This window comes from Tinamus guttatus, unplaced genomic scaffold, assembly GCF_059628265.1.
Source record: "Tinamus guttatus ecotype Peru unplaced genomic scaffold, ASM5962826v1 Tinamus_guttatus_pri_ptg000240l, whole genome shotgun sequence".
Lineage (NCBI taxonomy): Eukaryota > Metazoa > Chordata > Aves > Tinamiformes > Tinamidae > Tinamus > Tinamus guttatus.
This window is the reverse complement of record NW_028288774.1, coordinates 3,547,275-3,565,210: the sequence shown is the minus strand read 5'-3', so window position 1 is coordinate 3,565,210 and position 17,936 is coordinate 3,547,275. Positions and strand designations below refer to the sequence as shown.

At 41.4% G+C, this 17,936-nt stretch overlaps 1 protein-coding gene and 1 long non-coding RNA gene across 2 annotated transcripts in view; both read right to left on the bottom strand.

Annotated features, from left to right (window-relative positions):
• LOC148594501 (uncharacterized) overlaps positions 1-17,936 on the bottom strand; it is a 427,754-nt gene that overhangs the window by 398,234 nt on the left and 11,584 nt on the right. The gene's annotated exons all lie outside the window — the stretch shown is intronic.
• On the bottom strand, positions 4,989-10,753 carry COMMD9 (COMM domain containing 9). Its single transcript, XM_088525722.1, has 6 exons — positions 10,668-10,753; positions 10,462-10,587; positions 10,089-10,228; positions 9,310-9,344; positions 6,028-6,131; positions 4,989-5,533 (listed from the first exon to the last, which is right to left on the bottom strand). The coding sequence occupies exons 1-6, from the start codon at positions 10,749-10,751 to the stop codon at positions 5,393-5,395; spliced, it is 630 nt and encodes a 209-aa protein (XP_088381848.1). The 5' UTR covers positions 10,752-10,753; the 3' UTR covers positions 4,989-5,392.

Below are 17,936 nucleotides of genomic sequence, written 5' to 3'. Positions count from 1 at the left end.
CTGCAGAGAACCATCCACTACCACCAACTCTGCCAGCTTCCCCTGAAATGTGCTCAGCTGGCTTAGCCCATAAATGTGGTAGCAGATGACAGACCTTTTGCTAAACCAGTGAGTACTATTTCTGTCTTCCCTGTTCAGCTGCTAAAGTAAATGGTTCTGTTTGGGCTATTGCAAACACTTTATTTCTCCTGGCTTCTCGAAACTACAGCCCCAGATCGCTGCTTCCTGCAGAGGGACTGAATGGTGTAATAAAATTGGGAGACCAAGTTCGCCATCTCCTGGGCAGAAGGCATAAGCTTCCAGGAAAGCTGATTTTATACCAGTCCTTTCTTCCTTTCCTTCTCACTCTTACTTACTTGTGAAAGACCAAGACCTCAGGTGAAGTCCAGGAAGCTTGCTGGCTTGTAATGCCAACTCCACGCTACTGCACTCAACCTTCTTCCTGTTACACTGTAAAACAAGATATTGAATTTATGTGACAGGGTGGCTAGCACACTCGGTAGAACTTTGTGTTATATACCTCAGGTGTATTGCAGCAGTAGAAATGATGGTGGCAAGACTTGTACTCAGCTTATAGACTGCTGAACAGATGCAGGCCAGGAAGGTTCTCACACAGTTACAATGCCAAGGATCGGGTAGTCACTATCACATAGGCTTTGTAGAGGACAGATATTACAAAAGCAATAGCAGGTGATCTGATTAGACTAGATACTGTCTACCACCATCAATTTTCACCATTATACAAATGGCTTCAAAAACTAACATCTACCATGAGGCTCCTAAGGATGCCAAGTAAGTGATTAGTATTTCTAAGAGCTGAATGTAGCAAGCTTCATTTTTTTTTCTGTTGATTTGGGAAAATATCTCAATTCCTTATCTCTAGTTATTAACTCTTCTCTGGGGAGGATGTGTGGTTTACTAAGAATAACTCAGAAATTCAGGATCTTTTGCATACACATTCTCATCTCACCTTGAACATACAAATCCCTCTGCTGGAACTTGTGAGGTTTAATTCACCAGTCCTACTGCAGGGGCCATGTGAATGCGAAACATCAGAGCTGTTGGAAAATGCAGGGTAGGATTAAGTGCTAGGGATGGTGTAAGGCAAAGTGTTCTGCTGTAATGCTGCAGAACTGGTCTAGTGCAATGATGCTCCTGACCTGGTTATTGGCAAGTGGTAAACCAACCGCCTATTAAATTATATTGCCTTAATCAAATTACATCCAGGAGATGACAGTTATTCAATAAACAAGGCTAAAATGTCCCAAACATTGCTAACCTATTTTATTAAAACTAAAAGAGATAAAATGTAGCAACTGCCTGCAAAACATCTGTTGTAAATAGGCAAAATAGCATAGAGGCTAGTGTAATGACTGTGTTAACCTAGTTAGTTAAACTTTCTTTCTGACTAAGGGTGTCAGAAAGTTAGAAAAGGGAGTGGGCAGGTAGAATTCCTCAGTGTCCAACACTACAGATTTATGACAACCCTAAGCACCTGCTTTTCCTCTTTACATCTTAGTGAATGTTTTCTATTATGGAGTTGGTGAGAAAGATTAGTGAAATCATTGAACTGGTTACTTTTATAGGGTTTCCCGCTATTCTTGAAATTACATTCTTCAGCATGTGAACAGAATTAATTCAACTCAGAATAATAAGTAGTAATGAATTTAAGGCAGCCGAGGAAATGACACTGATAAATGTTGTTCTTCATAAACACTGAGAACTTACATTATGCTGGGATATTGTGATTTTAAAGAGAGAAGCAGCCCTTCACTTATCAAAAGATCCATCACAAATCTGTTACAAGTAAGTCTACTTGAGTTCTAATCTGGGCATGGGATCCCATATGTATTCTTAAACTCTGTTACAGTTGATAAAGATCAGATACCAAACAAATTTTAACAAATATTTATTTTCTTAGTTGAAAACAATTCCAAAATATTGTTTTAAGTTTAAGAATAGCACGTCAGTTAAAAACAGTGATAGGTCTGGGAAAGGCTGGCTGTAATTTTCACAAACTATAACCCAAACCCAATGTAGGGTAACTACTATTGCTTTGCCAAATTGTCATGAGTCCTCATAATGCTTTGTTGTGTTCAAAAAATATTACGAGTCCTAGCTTACCCTCTGATTAGAGGCTGCTTCACCCTAAGAAGTTATTCATGCTCTCAGCTCCCAAATCCATGCAATTTTTAGCCCCAACTCTCTGAAGAACATTTTCTTGCAGTCTGTTTTGGTAAGAGGAAACAAAGTTACTTTTTGCAAATACTATTTAGAATGTAATGTTTTAAGTGCCTTTTCATTACTTGAATACAGTCAGATTCAGCACCATACCAGGACTGTGAAATTACAATTTAAGTTCAACTTGTATACTTGAATTTTACAAATTCCTCACTAAGTGCTTTGCTTAGTGTAACTGAATTGTCACTTGATAAACAGTGTACGTGTAGGAGTTGTTTTTCTACTTCTCAAATAATACTAGAATGAAGATGGACTTGTTGAGCTCTACTTCACAGTAAAACTTTGTGGTTTCCTGAGAGAAGTTCAGTCAGGTGATTCACATACTATGGCAGCTCTGTTTTTATTAATGTTCCTCAGATAGACTTCTTCAGAAATGAACCTCTGTGATGAACCCCTTCACAGCAGCAGCATGTGAGTGAAAAATGGCTACAAGGATGCTGTACTCTGTAGTGGTGACAGTTGAGTTTATTATGCTTATCCCTTGCATGCAGAACTGAATTTCAGTTTGTTGTAGGGAAAAATGGAAAGCTGGGAGAGAAGTAAGCTAAAGGGAGATGTTGACACAGGAACAAGATGGTAATAAAACAACACTACATACATTTACGCAGGCCTACCAGATAGCAGCAATATCTGGAAGGGGGATAAAAAAACTAACTGATTTTAAGACAGCAATCATTCTACTGAAAAGCTAACATGTGACTGCCAGCACCAGCAGGCATATTATTCTCTCTATGTTTAATCGTCTCTTTAAGTAGCTTTTAAGAACACTTAATGCGGTACTTTTGCTGGTCGGGTAATGACAGTCCCTCTCCGTCTCTCATGTTTTATACATCTTTTTCTGAGGAGTAAGTCTCGATTCTACTTCTGGCAAAGGCGGTTAAGAGCCAATAAGAAAGTGATTCATGCTTTAGGGAAAGATTTGAAAAAAAAGCTCTTATAGCCTCCTAAATCTTTCTATGGAATGACTTGATACCCTTTGAAATCATTAGATGTTCCCTATGTCTCTAATCTAGTGGGCAACCTCCTTTAATTAAGTTCTACTGCACCCTTTCTATGCTAACTTTGTAACCACCTGCAGCTAGGGCCACATGGGTACTACATCAGCCTCTTCAGTTCCCAGCTTTTCTACCTCCTACGGGGCAGCATAGGATTATTTACCTAGTTTGCTTGGTCCATCATCCACCTGAAGAAAGTGAAGTAATGCACAATAGTTGCATACTTTTTACTCAGTGGGTGATTAAGCCTTATTCTATAGTTGCATAGAGTTTTCATACAAAATCATTAGACAACTATTGGTTATTCACTTAATTAGGCATTATATTTGGACCACAATTTCAAGATTTGCTTCAAAGATTTCCTCTATGTATTGAATTCCTTAGCTTCTCTAATAGCACAAATGCTTTATTATGCATTATTCATCTCTTCATTGATTCTTACCGTCTAAAATAAACAGCACAATATAAACTCTTTGATTTTTTTTTTAAGGCTAGGCTGCAAAGGCAAAAAAAAATCTCAAACTGAAGTATTCTGTTACTGATGTTTTCCCTAACTCGAATCTTATCTAACAGATGCTTGAATATTACTCTTTTCATTTTAGGTTTCCCTATTAAATATAAAACAGTTTATCTTGAACACTGTACTAAGTGTTACAATCTTAACTCTAAGTACCATCCAGCAGACCTTAACCTTGTTATCATTCCAAGTCATATATGTTACCTCAGTGTTCTGCAAACTATGTAATCCCAGGATCTTTTAAACTACAGCACTTTGTTAATTAATTGTACATCCCCATGGAGGCCACAGAACAGAACACAGGTGTAACTGAAGCCTGTAATTATGTACACATCCTGAGCGATTCGTGATTGCAAACAACGGCGCGACCATTTTCTGTGTGTTAAGGGAGAATCAGATACTTTATGAAAGAGAGAGGGGAGTCTTTGCCATAAGTAAAGCAGTGGATCTAGCTTTCTTGTTTGGTGCTTTACAAAAGCTTATCAGAAAGATGTCTCCATTTTGTTCATTCCCCTATTACTACTTCTACCCTTTTACTGTACACAGATGTGTAAAAAAATAGAGATCATCACCTGTGATTTTGGACAAAACTGGTACCACTTTCCAGAAGGTGAGTTTTTTTTTTTTTTTTACAACACCTTGGTAAACGGAGAGTGGACAGAGTAAATGAAGCTATCTGAGGAGGAAACAAAGGATCCCTCTTGAGAAAAAAAACCTAAATATTCATTAAACCAGCCTAGAAACAAAACACCATCATAAAACCCCAGGTAGCCCAGATGAACATCTTCTAGACAAAAAAAAAAAAAACTTACAAAATCAATTAGCAATTCATTTTTTTAATTAAGTGGACTCACACAAACAACAGAATACTTTAGGAAATATAGGCACCAATTGCCATAGAAGGGTATCCTACAATACAGACAACAGCCATCAGTTTTTTACTTTCCTAGCCTGTCTTTTCTGCAGCAGTGGCAACACAAAGTCCAATATGCCTAAACACAAATGATCTAACCTTTTCTTTTCAAACAGGAGGAGGAAATTACTAGCTGCTTAAGATGTTCAGAGTAGTCATTTTGCAAATGGTGCTATGAAGCTGATCGAAAGGGGATTCGTTGGAGCAAAATTGCCCTATTTCAAATCATTATCCTGTAATAACAATCTGCAGCATGGCTGTGCTTCATTAGGAGGGAGAGTGTGCTACATCCAGCATATGCCTCAGTACATGCATGTTTCAGAAAGAAGCACCCTCCTTGGCTGCTAATGCTGGAAGGCAGCCTATTAGCCAGGCTGAGCCTTTTAGATCCTAATTCCAGGCCAGGAAGATAGGACTCGCTTCATTGGCTGTAGCTATTTGCCATTTCCCATTACTACCCTTGTGATTAAGCCAGGCTCTCAGCCCTTAAATCCTTCTCTAAAATGGAGAAGAGGTTTTGTTCAGCAACATTAGGAAAACAGTTTTTGGTACCAGACCAAGTGCATGTTTAAGTTTTAGCTTTTCAAAAGCTATCTTCATTAACTTAAAGAAATCTCTTTAATTTTGTTTAAGAGAGAAAGCATAGTACACTGGGCTGCAACTTATCAGAGCTGTAGGTGGAGAATAATGTCCTTTCTGGCAGCTGAAATTCATGCCCTCTGGTATTCACTTGTTTGCAACAGCAGAAAGCTGGTCCCGGATCCTTCCCAGACCTTCCAACATAGTGTCCAGGGTTTCTTTACTCAGTTCCACAGTCACTGCAGAAACAACAGGATTATTTCCACATAAGGCAGCATCTTCCTGAATCTGAAAATAGAATGCAGGTGTTAGTTGTATGAAAAAAAAATCCATCCACATGTTTTTTCCACTGCCACTAAAGTCAGTGCTTAAGGGATACATTGACGAAAGTGTTCCAAATCTGGCACCCAGCTCCATTCTGAAAGACCAGGGCAAGTTTCCTAAGACACTTGCCTCACCAGTGAAGTGCACTCCTGCTGACTGAACGTAAGGAAGCACATGCAGCAATGAGTAAGAGAGAATTCTGGAGTCTTATGGTAGGAAGCTACATCCCTATCAAAAGTATCTCAGCAGATACCCCATTGGATACTTCAACCCATTCCACACATGCAAATCTTCCTCCTTCTCTTAAGCACACCTATTTAATTGTATTAATTCCGAGGAACCGAGAATTGCAAGGAATATGAGAAGTCTGGTTATGCCCTCCAAATGATAGATGTGACCAGTGAAGAAAGTTACTAATACTCAAAAGCCATCCCCTAACTAACAGAATCTTTTAGTACCTTCAACTGTAGCAGGCAAGTAGGGACTGCCATTCTGCTGATGTTGTCTGACGAGGTCTTGATGTCCACCCTCCAGTCCATGTCAACTAGGCGAGGCAGGGAGACTGAGAGATTGAAAACAAGGGGTGAGTTAGGCCCAGATTCTCCACTAGTAGGATTCTGCTGTGAAAACTGTAATTTAATAATGAATTTTTATTCCATTTTTTGCCATGCAATAAGCCAATCTGTGAAGACCTCCTTGTGACACTGGAAGGACAAACAAGGTTCTCCTATCATCATACGTGAGCATGGCACAGGGCAAGATGAGCACTGTTAAGTTCACAAAGTGGCTGGGAGAACAAAGTCTTCTCCCCATCTTCATCACTTGCTTTGCCTTGCTCCCTGAGATTCACTGTGAGTTGCTCTAGGACTTACTGTGCTTATTGCTCTGTTCTGTAACCAGGGAAGAAACTCATAGGGATGCACTTAATAGCAAGCAGGTCTGACTTGGCTGCCCCACCAAGCAGGCTGTGCAGCTATCTCTTGCAGGCAGAAGAGAGAGGTTCCCCTTCATGATGCTGTGTACATAATACACCTCTGACTCCTGAGCAGTCCCTAAGCATCATACAGACTGGCACAAAAGCTGTGGCTAAGGCTCTTCCAAAACACCTTGGCACCATCAAGCCTCACTACACGTGCTCTTTATCAGCTCCTAGGAGCATATGTTTTTCAACAATGTTTTTCACCTTCCAGTGAGAGATGATAAAAGAAACATGAAGATACCTACCACCGTTTCATGTGAGCATTCAGTTGGGGGGGGCATACTGATACCTCACGTTTGAGCAACAAATAAACATTCCTACTCTCAAAGAAAATACAGGAAAGTTGAAATATTTATATTCTCATCTCAGATTTACAGCCATCTTCTATTAAAACCCCAACACCGAAAAAAGCGTAATTACTCATGCAACTGGATTACAACCACAGATATTAAAAGGTAATGCTTGAGCTCCTGACTGCCCAGTGGAAAGATGCACAAAACATATTTTATCACTGGAATCCATGAATTTGGAAAATGTCGGTAAGGACAAATGCCTTATTTGGAAACATATATATAAAAAGAAATGTTGTAAAGCACAGCTTAATAGAGTACACAATGTCATTTTCCGTTTTAGAATTGTTACATTTATAAGAAATAGAGCATCTGTTGCACCTTTTGCAACTCCATTCGCTTTTAAGCAATGAGCTGCTCTCCTGATGTTTGGAAGTGCAGTATCCGGTTTCCTAGGGAAGAGAGTAAACCCTCGCTGGAAAAGAAGTCCACACCAAGGACACAGAAACATTAACAAATCCTTTGCATTTGAGAAAGGAATTTGCAGCATTACATATTTAATTACTTACACTATGTCAGAACTGATGGCTACAAGATGCTTAAGGAAATATTGTTCCTATTTATTGTCAGTCAGGGACTTTCAAATGAGTCAGAAAAATGTATGTCCAATCCCATAAAAGATCAATAGAGAGGTGGCTATTTATTCTTAGATCCAGTTTCAAATCTCAGCTGTATTGCTTGGCAGGTTTGCATCTGCTTGGTTTGAAGATATCACACTGACTGCATTTGTCCAAGCTTTAACTGCTATAAACCAGCATTGATTATTTGCTACCTACTTAAGAACAGCAGAGTAGGGTGGGTAAAGAAACAGAGACTTAAAAGTTCAGTGGAGTGCTAAGTGCTCTCCCATCAGGCAACTGCAGCCCACCTGGATTCTATCTATCACAAGGTGCCTCGCTTCCTTTCCAAGAGCTGATCCCATCTGATAGTTATCCTTCCTATTGGCTCTAGATGCTCAGTTGCTGACTAATGATGCAGACAGAAATTTCTTTGGTATCTGGGGAAAAGTTCTCCGTCCTCTGCTGTGCAAAACTCCAGCGGGCAAGGCAGAATTGGCTGCCTTGCTCTTGCATTTGGATCAAATTCCAACTTATAGTCCACCAGGGCCAGCACTTGGCAGCATTTGCAACAACATAAAATGCATCTGTTTAGTCTTGGATGTTAATTTACAAAGATTCATTGCTGGTGACTTGGGAGGGGCAGGAAACCATCCACATTTTTATGTTAGTATCAATTAATCAGTTGGAACATCTGTTTTTAAAGTCACTGTCACAGCCCCCTATGTAGTATATATGGCAGAAGTTTAATGGATGAAATACTAAAATGCTCCATCATTTCCCAGAAGCAATCTTATTTCACCAGGGTTAGGTATTTGCCCAAAGAGGATTAGGACATGAGTTTCAGAGCAGAGTTCCTGGGTGGTGTTCAAAGAGCCACACATGCAGCCTTGCGACTAAGAAGACCTAGACAGTGTGTCATGCTTGCTCTCCTTTCCTCTAAGGCACGATAACATTAGGGATACAGGAAAAAGCATTACGTCTCTTGGTAACACTGGAACTACATTTAACGTAAACAACTACTGAACTGCTTTAGCATTATGCAAGTTTCCTCCCCCACCTTATCTCTTCACCATTTATACTCCAGGGATTTTAGAGGGAAAGTAGTTTTGCTAGTCTTTTGTGCCACTGTGTTTCCCTGTTGAGTATTATCTCCTCTGCTGACTACAGAAGAGGCAAAGAGGATCTATGCAGACTTCAAAGTACTCTCTTATGAATTAACTCTCTTGTAAGCCCATAGGTATTACAAGGGTAAAGAAAACCTCCAAAGCAAGGGAGGGAAAAAAAAAAAAAAAAGTGGTGTAGCTGCCTGGAATGCTTAACTGGGAATTAAGTCCCTGCCAGTGATGCTACCGTTAAAGTTAGCATTGCATAATTAGCTCACACATTAGAATACATGATGAATACATACTGTGTACTTCCTGATGGCTGTAGAAAAGAGTACACAGAGCTGTCTAGATGTGCCCAAATGAGATATTCTTTAATACATGTGTATTCTTTATAGCATATAGTTGTTGAATACAGACATCACTTACTGATCTCAACCAGAAGTCAGAGTTCTTCACTTCCAAAAGTTTGGCAAATACTTGCTATTTTCATGCTGCATTCTACAATGTAGCAAAAGGCTGAGTACTAAATGAAATTACTGAGGATTGAAAACAATTTAACACAGCAGAACGGACCTCAGTACAAGCTTGTTGGCCTTTTCTAAGCTCTCTGATGCCACCATCATAGAGCTTCGTCTAAGGTATAGGTGGGCATCTCTGTGCTATGCTGCAGCTACACATGCTGCAATGCGCGCTTCTAAACTCAAACCTCTCAAAACAATTGCATCAAAACAAGAGTACTACTTACTCTGACTTGCTTGTGCTTCATTTCTCCAAGCAGACCTATAAAAAGAGTGGAGAAGAAAGAAACAAATAGTGTCAACAGTGCTTAGAAAAGAAAAGTAGGGAAAGCATCTTGGGTGTCTTCTCTTTGATGCAGTGGTCAGCAGCGCTGCAGCAGCAAAGGGGAGAGAGACAACCTGTGCTACTGAATGCTTAGCAAAGGTTGTCATGGATAGGGCAAACAGGTGGGCAAAAATAAATAAATCACCTGTTGGTTCTTCCTTAGGTGGAACTAATGATGTGGACCCTTCTGCTTGGCTTATCAAAGCAACTGACTACCAAACAGTGAGAGGTACAAGCACCCAGGATGACTCTGTGCCTGGGCATGCCTCTTCTTCTTACAGCTCCTCCGCATCTGGGCCACACAGCTAAGTGAACGCACCAAACAATCACATTTTCCAGTATGGAAATCTAGCTTTTTCTCATTTACATTCTCATTTCATCTCACATTTTATTCTCATGTGAAGCATCTCACTGCAGATATCATTTGTTAGGATGAGTTGCTGCATTATGTGGATCAGGCCCACAGCCCTTGCTAAGATCTCGTGAAAACCTGTACACACTGCAGCATTTTGCTGGCCATACCACTCAGGTGTCACATTTTATTCGACTCCCCTCACACCAGCCTTGGTAACTACATTCAGACGCCCAAAGGCTTATGCAAAGCTACTAGAACCAGCACCCTGCACCTGCTACCTACCAGAACAGCTTTCCAAATGAAAGTAAATGGTGGGTAACACTCACACATTCTCCAAGATAATTTTGGTTAAAAGATTTTTCAGGTTTTGGTGGAAATTTTCTGGAAAGAGAGCAAGAATATCTTCTGGCTTTGTCAGGCCCCGGTACACCACGTGCCTGGTGAGATTGTGCAGAGCAGACACTAGCTGTGGAGAGACAGGAGACACTTGGCAGCATTAGGAAGCATCACCCAGCGCACAGGATGTGCCCTTGGCGCCTGGGCGAGAGCAGCACAGCCCAAGCGCAAAGTGAGGGCCTTCAAATGCGAGGAGCAACAGTCTCCTTATGCACCCTGCTGTTCTCCTAACGCTCCTGCTTTACCCTCAGCCCCTCAGAGCCCCCGAGGCGCGCACGGGGCTCCCGCCAGCCCCGCTCCTACCTGCTCGGCCTCCTCGGGGGCAGCGGCGAGGCCGGGGCAGGCGCGGCGGGCCAGCGGGCCGAGCGCGGCGGGCGGGCTGGAGAAGCTCTCCTGGCACAGCTGCCGCACGGCGTCCCGCGACGGCGCCTGCCGGACACCAAGGGGAGATCGGGAAGATGTTTGGCCGCAGCCGCGCCGCCTCCCCCCGCCCCGCAGCCCCCGCTCACCCTGAGCAGCACCTGCAGCGCGGCGAACTCCGCCTCGCGCAGCGCCGCCATCTTGGCCGCCTCAGCTGAGGCGGGCGGCGCCATGTCGCGGGCGGTGCCATGTCGCGGGCGGCGCCGCCGGGCATGCCGGGCGCTGTAGTTCGGCCCCGGAGGCCGTGGCGCAGGCACCGACCATGGCCCTGCCCGGGTAGGCTGTGGAGCCGGCAGCGCCTTTCCAAGGGGCGGCCGTGGCCGTTCAGCGAGCCTAGGGGGTGACGCACGCGGTTTTGCGTAATGAGAGCGACGGAGCAAGCCCTCAGGGGTGAGCCCTTACCTCAGGGTCTGCGCTGCCCCTCAGCACGTAGTTCTGGGCAGCAGGGCTAAAAGCCTTGAGAAAAACTACCAAGATCTAAATGTCAGCTTTCTTCTAAAATATATTCACGTTTTTTAGTCTCGAATATCCTGGTCTCACGTGGAAAGCATTTGCTGTGGGAAGGTTCTCTACCAACTATAGGAGATGCAGGTGTTTTAAAGTGCTTAAACTTTAACCTCATTAAAAAAAAAAAAAAAGAAGAAGAAAAAAAGTAACAGCAACGCTGTACCTGTCACTGACACAGCACAATGTTTTGCACTGCTTCCTTCCTCCTCCACAAAGCTCAACAGGTCTGTAAGTATCAATCCTGTGCGGAAAAATGTTTTGAAATACCTGAGGTGATTCAAGGTGCCACAAAAATGTAATTTGCATCTTTGTTGATAATTTCCTGAAGAGCAAAATGAGGCAGAGATTTCGAGCAGCCTGCCAGGGAGCATGCACCACAGGGTGAGGAATGGTGTTGAAGTGCAACGTGAGCTTTGTGACCCTTTCATTTCAATCCTCGCTGCTGGCTGCCGCCCAGATGTGCTCTGAATTCAAAGCATCTACTCCATGCTCAGTATGAAGGTGGCACCTGGATGGGTAGCTGTAGAGAGGCTGCATCATGGAGCATGAAGGCTCACCTGTGGCCAGCTGTTGTTCAGCTCATAAACCACATGAATGTCCTATGAGCTGGGGTTGCAGATGGGCTTAGAGCCTGGTTACCTGGCAGTGCTACTGAAACCAGTGTCAATAGTGGCATATTTGGAGTAAGAGGAAACTCTAGCCTGCCTCTCTCTCTTTGATTTAATCCCTTTTTTTTTCTTTTCTTTTTCCTACTGTCAGTGCAAATATCTTCTTTGGATGCAGAATTTAGTACTAAGCACTCTTTATTTTCAGCTAGTAGGAACTGAAGGCAAGGGATTTATCATGGCATTGCTGCAATGATATGGACCATTACCTTAGCAAACTGTGTACTTTTCATTTTGTAAAAGATATTTAAATATATCCTCTTTCTGAGAGAGAAAAGATCTCCTCATTGTCTTGGGTAATTCAAAGCACAGCTGGTATTAGGGCTTCTCTGTAATCTATAGGTTTCCCCCATCATCCTTTCAGAGAAAACACCCCCATCTTCCATTTCGTTTGCATTGTTCTCTTATTAGTAGAATAATATCTGACAAGAAATACAAATGTGCAAATGTATTGGGCTCCACAAGTTTGACAGGAAAAAGGGCTTCCGCCTGTAGAGGAACTGAATTCACTTTCACATGCTAGGAAACTTTCAAGGGCAGAAGAATCCAAAGGGAGGGGATTTTATTTTCTCTAATTTTTCATGAGCAACAGGAAATGAGGCTCTGGGGGGAACTATTCCAGAGTATGAGTTTACCATCTGTGGCCTCTTGAAATTTATTAGGATGATCGATCAGAGAACTACAATATATTTGTGCTGCTCTCTTTAGCATTGTGGTACCAATAAGTTTAACCTGGTGGAGGCCGTATGTTGAGGGGCTGCCATATGGACTCATCTCAGTGGAGGGGCTTTCCTGGGAGAATTGATGTGCTGATAGCTTTGTATGGCAGGTTGAGTGGGCAATGAGTCTTGTGGATGCCAGTTGCTTATACAGGTATTCTTACTATACAACTCAACAGTCTGATGAGAAAAGGAAAACCAGCTATGCAGCATCAGATTATAGAAGATGTGACATTGTCTGTCTGTTTCCACAGAAAAGTGTCAGTATCTGTAAACTACACATTGGAATAGATCAGCGGCGAAGGGAAGGAATGTGGCATCTTATTTTTTTTTTCCCCCAAAACTTGAGATTTGCAGGGTTAGTGAGCTGAACAATAGCATTCCAAAGGAAAAAATGGAGTAATGATTAGAGGCCAGGATTTAAGAGACAGGAAATGGGATCTATGTCCTGACTGCTGCTGCCTTTGACCAAACCAAGGTAAGTCACTTTTGTCACCTTCATGACAGGAAGACAGTGTTACTTCCTGTGTAACATGAAATTCTGTTTTGGCATTTATTAATATCAGTAGTGAGATTAGAGATTGTGTAAACATAAATAGAATGAAACATTAAAAAAGCGACTCTGTATTACTATCTCTGGGACAGTAAACTTAATACAGGAACAGAACACAGGATGTTGCTTAATATTGTAATTCCTTGCTTTAGGGAATTCCTATAATCCTCTCCTTGTTTTTGTTTTCTAAACCAATAAGGCTATCATTTTCTAAGGAGATAAGCAGATTTTTTTCTGACCAGTAAAGCTTCTGAAATGCCATATCCTCCTAGGGAAGAGGATCGTTGTCTTTTGAGAGGCTTCTTCAATAGAAGCAACAATGTTACTTTCCTTTGGATAAAGATTTGTGTTGTATTAAAAAACAGCAACAACAACCACCAGATTAATTCATGCTTAGGCTAAGGAGTTAATAGTACAGAATAATTTTGGGAGAGAAACAGGAGAGATGCAAAAAGGGGATAGATAACAATCATTGATATGAAGGTGTATTTGGCAAGAGAGGGCATTTACTTATGAGTCACATATTCAGAATAAAGATATTGCCTGCCAGTAAACACAGCTGGCATCCTACTAAATCCATACTCCAATTTCCTTGCTTTTGGAACCTCCTCGTTATGAGGAAATAATAACATGTTTGGTTTAATATCAAAATCCAAATGCTCAGGTTATAGCTCATGGGTGGTCAAAAGGCAACAAAAGTGCCTAGTAAAAATGTTTTATCTGAATATGAGTAAACTTTTTGTTCTTTTCTTCACCTTTTGTTTTCTCTTTTTTGACGCTGTCTGTAGCTGGTATCAAGGCCCAGGCCTCCAAAATCAGATCTCCTGGTACAATAAAAGATGGAGCATGAGACAACATCATGTGAGGAGGGTTGGTGCTGTGATCAGTATACTTATCAGGAACTTCTGAGAAACACCAGTTAGCTGCTGTGTCACAGGTATTTCTATCTGAGCTTGACAAAATCACTCAAAGGAGTGGGATGGACTGGATGACCACCTAGATCTTCTTGCAGCTCCATTTGCTGATGATTTTATATCTACCCCTCCTAGTGGGACCCAGGGTGAGAGCCCCTGCTTGTGTACAAGATCTGGAGGGGAATGGCCTGTATAACCTTTTCCCTTTTCCTTTTTTGATGGAGAGAGCTTGATTTTTTTTTTAATGTATAAAGAAAAAGGGGGAGGAAGTAAGGAGAGAACTGTGTGTATTTCATATATGAAGCATTTCTCTTGTACAACTGTGATGGAAGAAAAAAAATCATGGAACTATAAGACAAAAATCAAGAGATGGAAAGCTGAATGGCAGCAATTCAGTAAGTGAGTTTAAGACATGGCTTCACGTTTTTTTGTACAGTTATATATCTCCATTGACAGATAACCAGTTTACAAAAATGTCATCTTTGTAATAGTCCAGCAAGTGAAGTGAGAGCCTAAAATAAGTATAGCTGAGAAACAATATATTCTGAGGAAAAATTTTGCTGTTCGTAATATATCCAAGGTAAAAAATAAGGCTAAAAAAGCATGGAAATAACTTATCAAATTCCATTCCAGACAGTTTTTATTTGTCTTAGGAAGCAAAAAAAGGAAAGGAATAAATTTAACTTCCTTACAATTCTAGGCTGGAAAACTTTAACCTTTTGCACTGTAGAGAAAGAAACACACACTTCTTGCTCACTGTGGCTGCCTGTGTGGTGCAGCCTGAGCTAGAGATCCCCGCCGTAGGACAGATTTAGCGCTCGACCCCACAGTGTGGCCTGGGTTCCTGCAGCATCCAGGGCAGAACAATGGCTGCTTCTTTCTGGCTTTCTGCTCCGAGGCAGGGCTGTGCTGCGGAACCGCACCCTGCTGCGGCCAGCGGGGAGATCCCTGCTGAGCCAGAGGGGGAAGCTGCCCTCCTGCCCTATTCCCGAGATAGGTGCTTCTCTTCAAGAGACAGAGTGAGAGGAAGCACGAGAGATTTTTTGCCTTAGTTACTTTTATATTACTTTTTGTCTGTTTGTTTGTTTGTTTTAATGGTGTTTCTTTGGCAACAAACAAGCACAAATAATAGGGAAGAATTCTCCACTGAGCATGCATGCGAACTTGGGTTTACTATTACTGGCTGCCTGCTTGTAGTCATATTCTCCAAACAGGACTTTCCTGAAATGTCTCCAACTTCCTAAGGTCACATTTATACTAGCTTACATATCATGGATATGTCAGCCTTTCCATGGCAGGGTTAGAGTAGGAGGTCTTGTTACTGAGAAACTTGCTTAAAAATGCTATCAGATCAGAAGGTTGTTTTTTCCCCTAGATGGTTGCTTTAGACGGTGTGCTAAATAGTGCAAGAGAACATTTCTGGTGTTTCTGCTATTAAACTGATTGTGCTGTTCTTGGCGTGGTTTCCACTCACACCAACTGTCACACTCCCAAGCAGCTCAAGGGGATGAGTCAGGAGTTACCATGGGCTGGAAAGCAACGCTGACAAGTGACTGCGCATGTGCCAGTCCTCTCTAGGAGGCTGAGACCCCTGAGCAGCCATTCCCTGATGGAACCAGCACCAGAAAACAGTGCAGGACATACTTGATTTACTACCACAAACACAATTTCTATGTTCTTGTCTTCACACCTTTTGCTTCAGTTGAAATGAGTTTTTCAGAAGACATTGTCTCTCAGTTTATTCTACCTCACAGGCATCTGTTGCCAGAGACTACAACAGTCTCCCTTGTTTTTTGTGCCAAAGGACAGAAAGAAACTGCAAACCATGAGCAAGGATAAAAGGTTAAAATCCAGGATCTCGGATGCAGAACTCTCCTCGCCCTTTTAAGCATGTTGGCAGAGCCCCCTGCTGGAGATGCAGAGAGCTCAGGGCAGAGGCATTTTCCTACATAGGGTTACCCATCTGCAGGCTGGCACTGTCACTCAGCAGATAGGCAGCCTCTCACTCAGGCTAGAGGTACTACCAGTGGACCTATGGTTTTTTTTTTTTTTTTTTCGTGTTCCTAGGCAACACTGCTGTGCTGACAAAACCTTGTAGACCATTTTAAAACTTTGAACATCTGCTAAAGGGGTCTCTTTCAATTTTAAATATGATTTTAAACTAACCTAGCTAAAGTAAAAGACAATAGCAAGTTTTTGGCGCCTACCTCTAAAAGCATCCCTAGAACCAAGCACATCCTGGCTGACCTCAAGGTGATGACCACCTTAGTGAATCCTCCTTCTTTTCTGCTTAGTTTATACTATCCATTCAAAGTATGGGGTGGTAAACACTTGCAAAATGGAAGGAAAAAAATATGACAGCAAAAAGACACTGGCTGCTTAATCTGCCAGCTGGTTTGAACGGGTTTTTTTTAGATGCTGAAAGCCTCTTGAACAGGAAATGTAGATTCCTAAGGACTTATTAGTCATAGAAATAATGATGAACTTAGAGAAGCTGTAAGAGCCTTCTCAACAAGGAAGATTTGAACTATGAAACTTTGCCAGCAAGCAGTCTTGGGTAAAACAAGCAGACATCATGCTCTCTGACTAGCTTAGATGTACTGACAAAACACTTGATGTAGATCCAGCTTCACTGAAAGAAAAATATTTTGCTGCTTAAGATATTCAGAGACCTGAGTGACTAATGAATGCAGACAAAAATATATATTGTGAGAAAGCTGAGAAAGCCTCTGAGTTAATGTAGCTGCACTAACACAATCTCAGAAGTACAGAGAAACCTCAAGACACTAGAGACCTGTTCCTAAGTGGTGAATGCTTTAGGTGCTCTGATAGCTGCTTCAGCCCTTTGGAACTGAGCCCAGGAGGCTCTGAACAGACACAGTGGGCAATCTCTACTGAGAGCACTGCAGGGCAGGAATCAGGAAGGCAAACACAAGCATCTTGCAGACAAATAGCTTAAAGAAGAAGTTGTGGAGTAAATCTTGTCTGCGTTTTCCAACTATGACAACTACACTGCAGAAAAAATATACTATCTTGCTGTAGTACTTTCTAGGTACTAGTCATTATTTTTAAAGTTGACAGCAAGTAATACAAGAAAAATATCCCAGGTATAAAATAATATATTGATTGTCATTATTTATGTTAGGATACAGCCAAAGTTCTCATAGTTCACAATAGTCCATATCCACTAAAGTATATATAATTTGTGTATTTTGAGACTTGTATATAAAAGATAATCACTTGAAGTTACTAACTTTGTGTTTTCTGTTGCCACTTACTAGGTAAGATGAGGAAAATCTGTGCGAAACTTTTAAGATGCTGTTGCACATCCAGTACGAGGGATCCTTGGGCCAGAAGTGCTTCTGCTGAGCACCAAAAGAAATCATTAATGGAACAGTGGATCTCCAACTAGGTTTCAACCACTGGGGGACAAAAATAGAAAATGCCTGGCAATTCTTAAAAAAAAAGGCAAGAAACTTCCTCTATTTTTTTTCTTTTTTTTCCTTTCATAAAATATCTGCCATATACTGTCAAAATATCTGACAAAATACTGTCTTGCAAAAACAAAGTGAAATTTACTTCTTTAGGAATGAGAAATACTTTGCTATTATTATAGCTGGTAAGTAGAAATTTCTGCTGTTTATGACACAGCCTAGTAGCAGTTCTTCACTTTTAAATAGCTATTCACGTGTCTGCTATTAGGGGTGGAACAATACTGACCTGGAGATATTTAATGTATCTTTTTTCCTGTTGATATCACTAAAATGGGGGTTGATAAAATATACCAGTTTCAAATCGGAGAGCATTAATTTTGCAGACTTGTAAACAAAAGGGAAGGTCCTAACCATAGGGCTGAGAAATAATATGTAAATTTAGACTGATGTTATAATGCAAATTGAGACAAGTCTCATGTTTTTAAAGAGCTTGGAAAATAACCATGACATTCCTATGTATTTTTATTACACTGTGATTAAAAACACCATAAAATTAAAGACCAGCC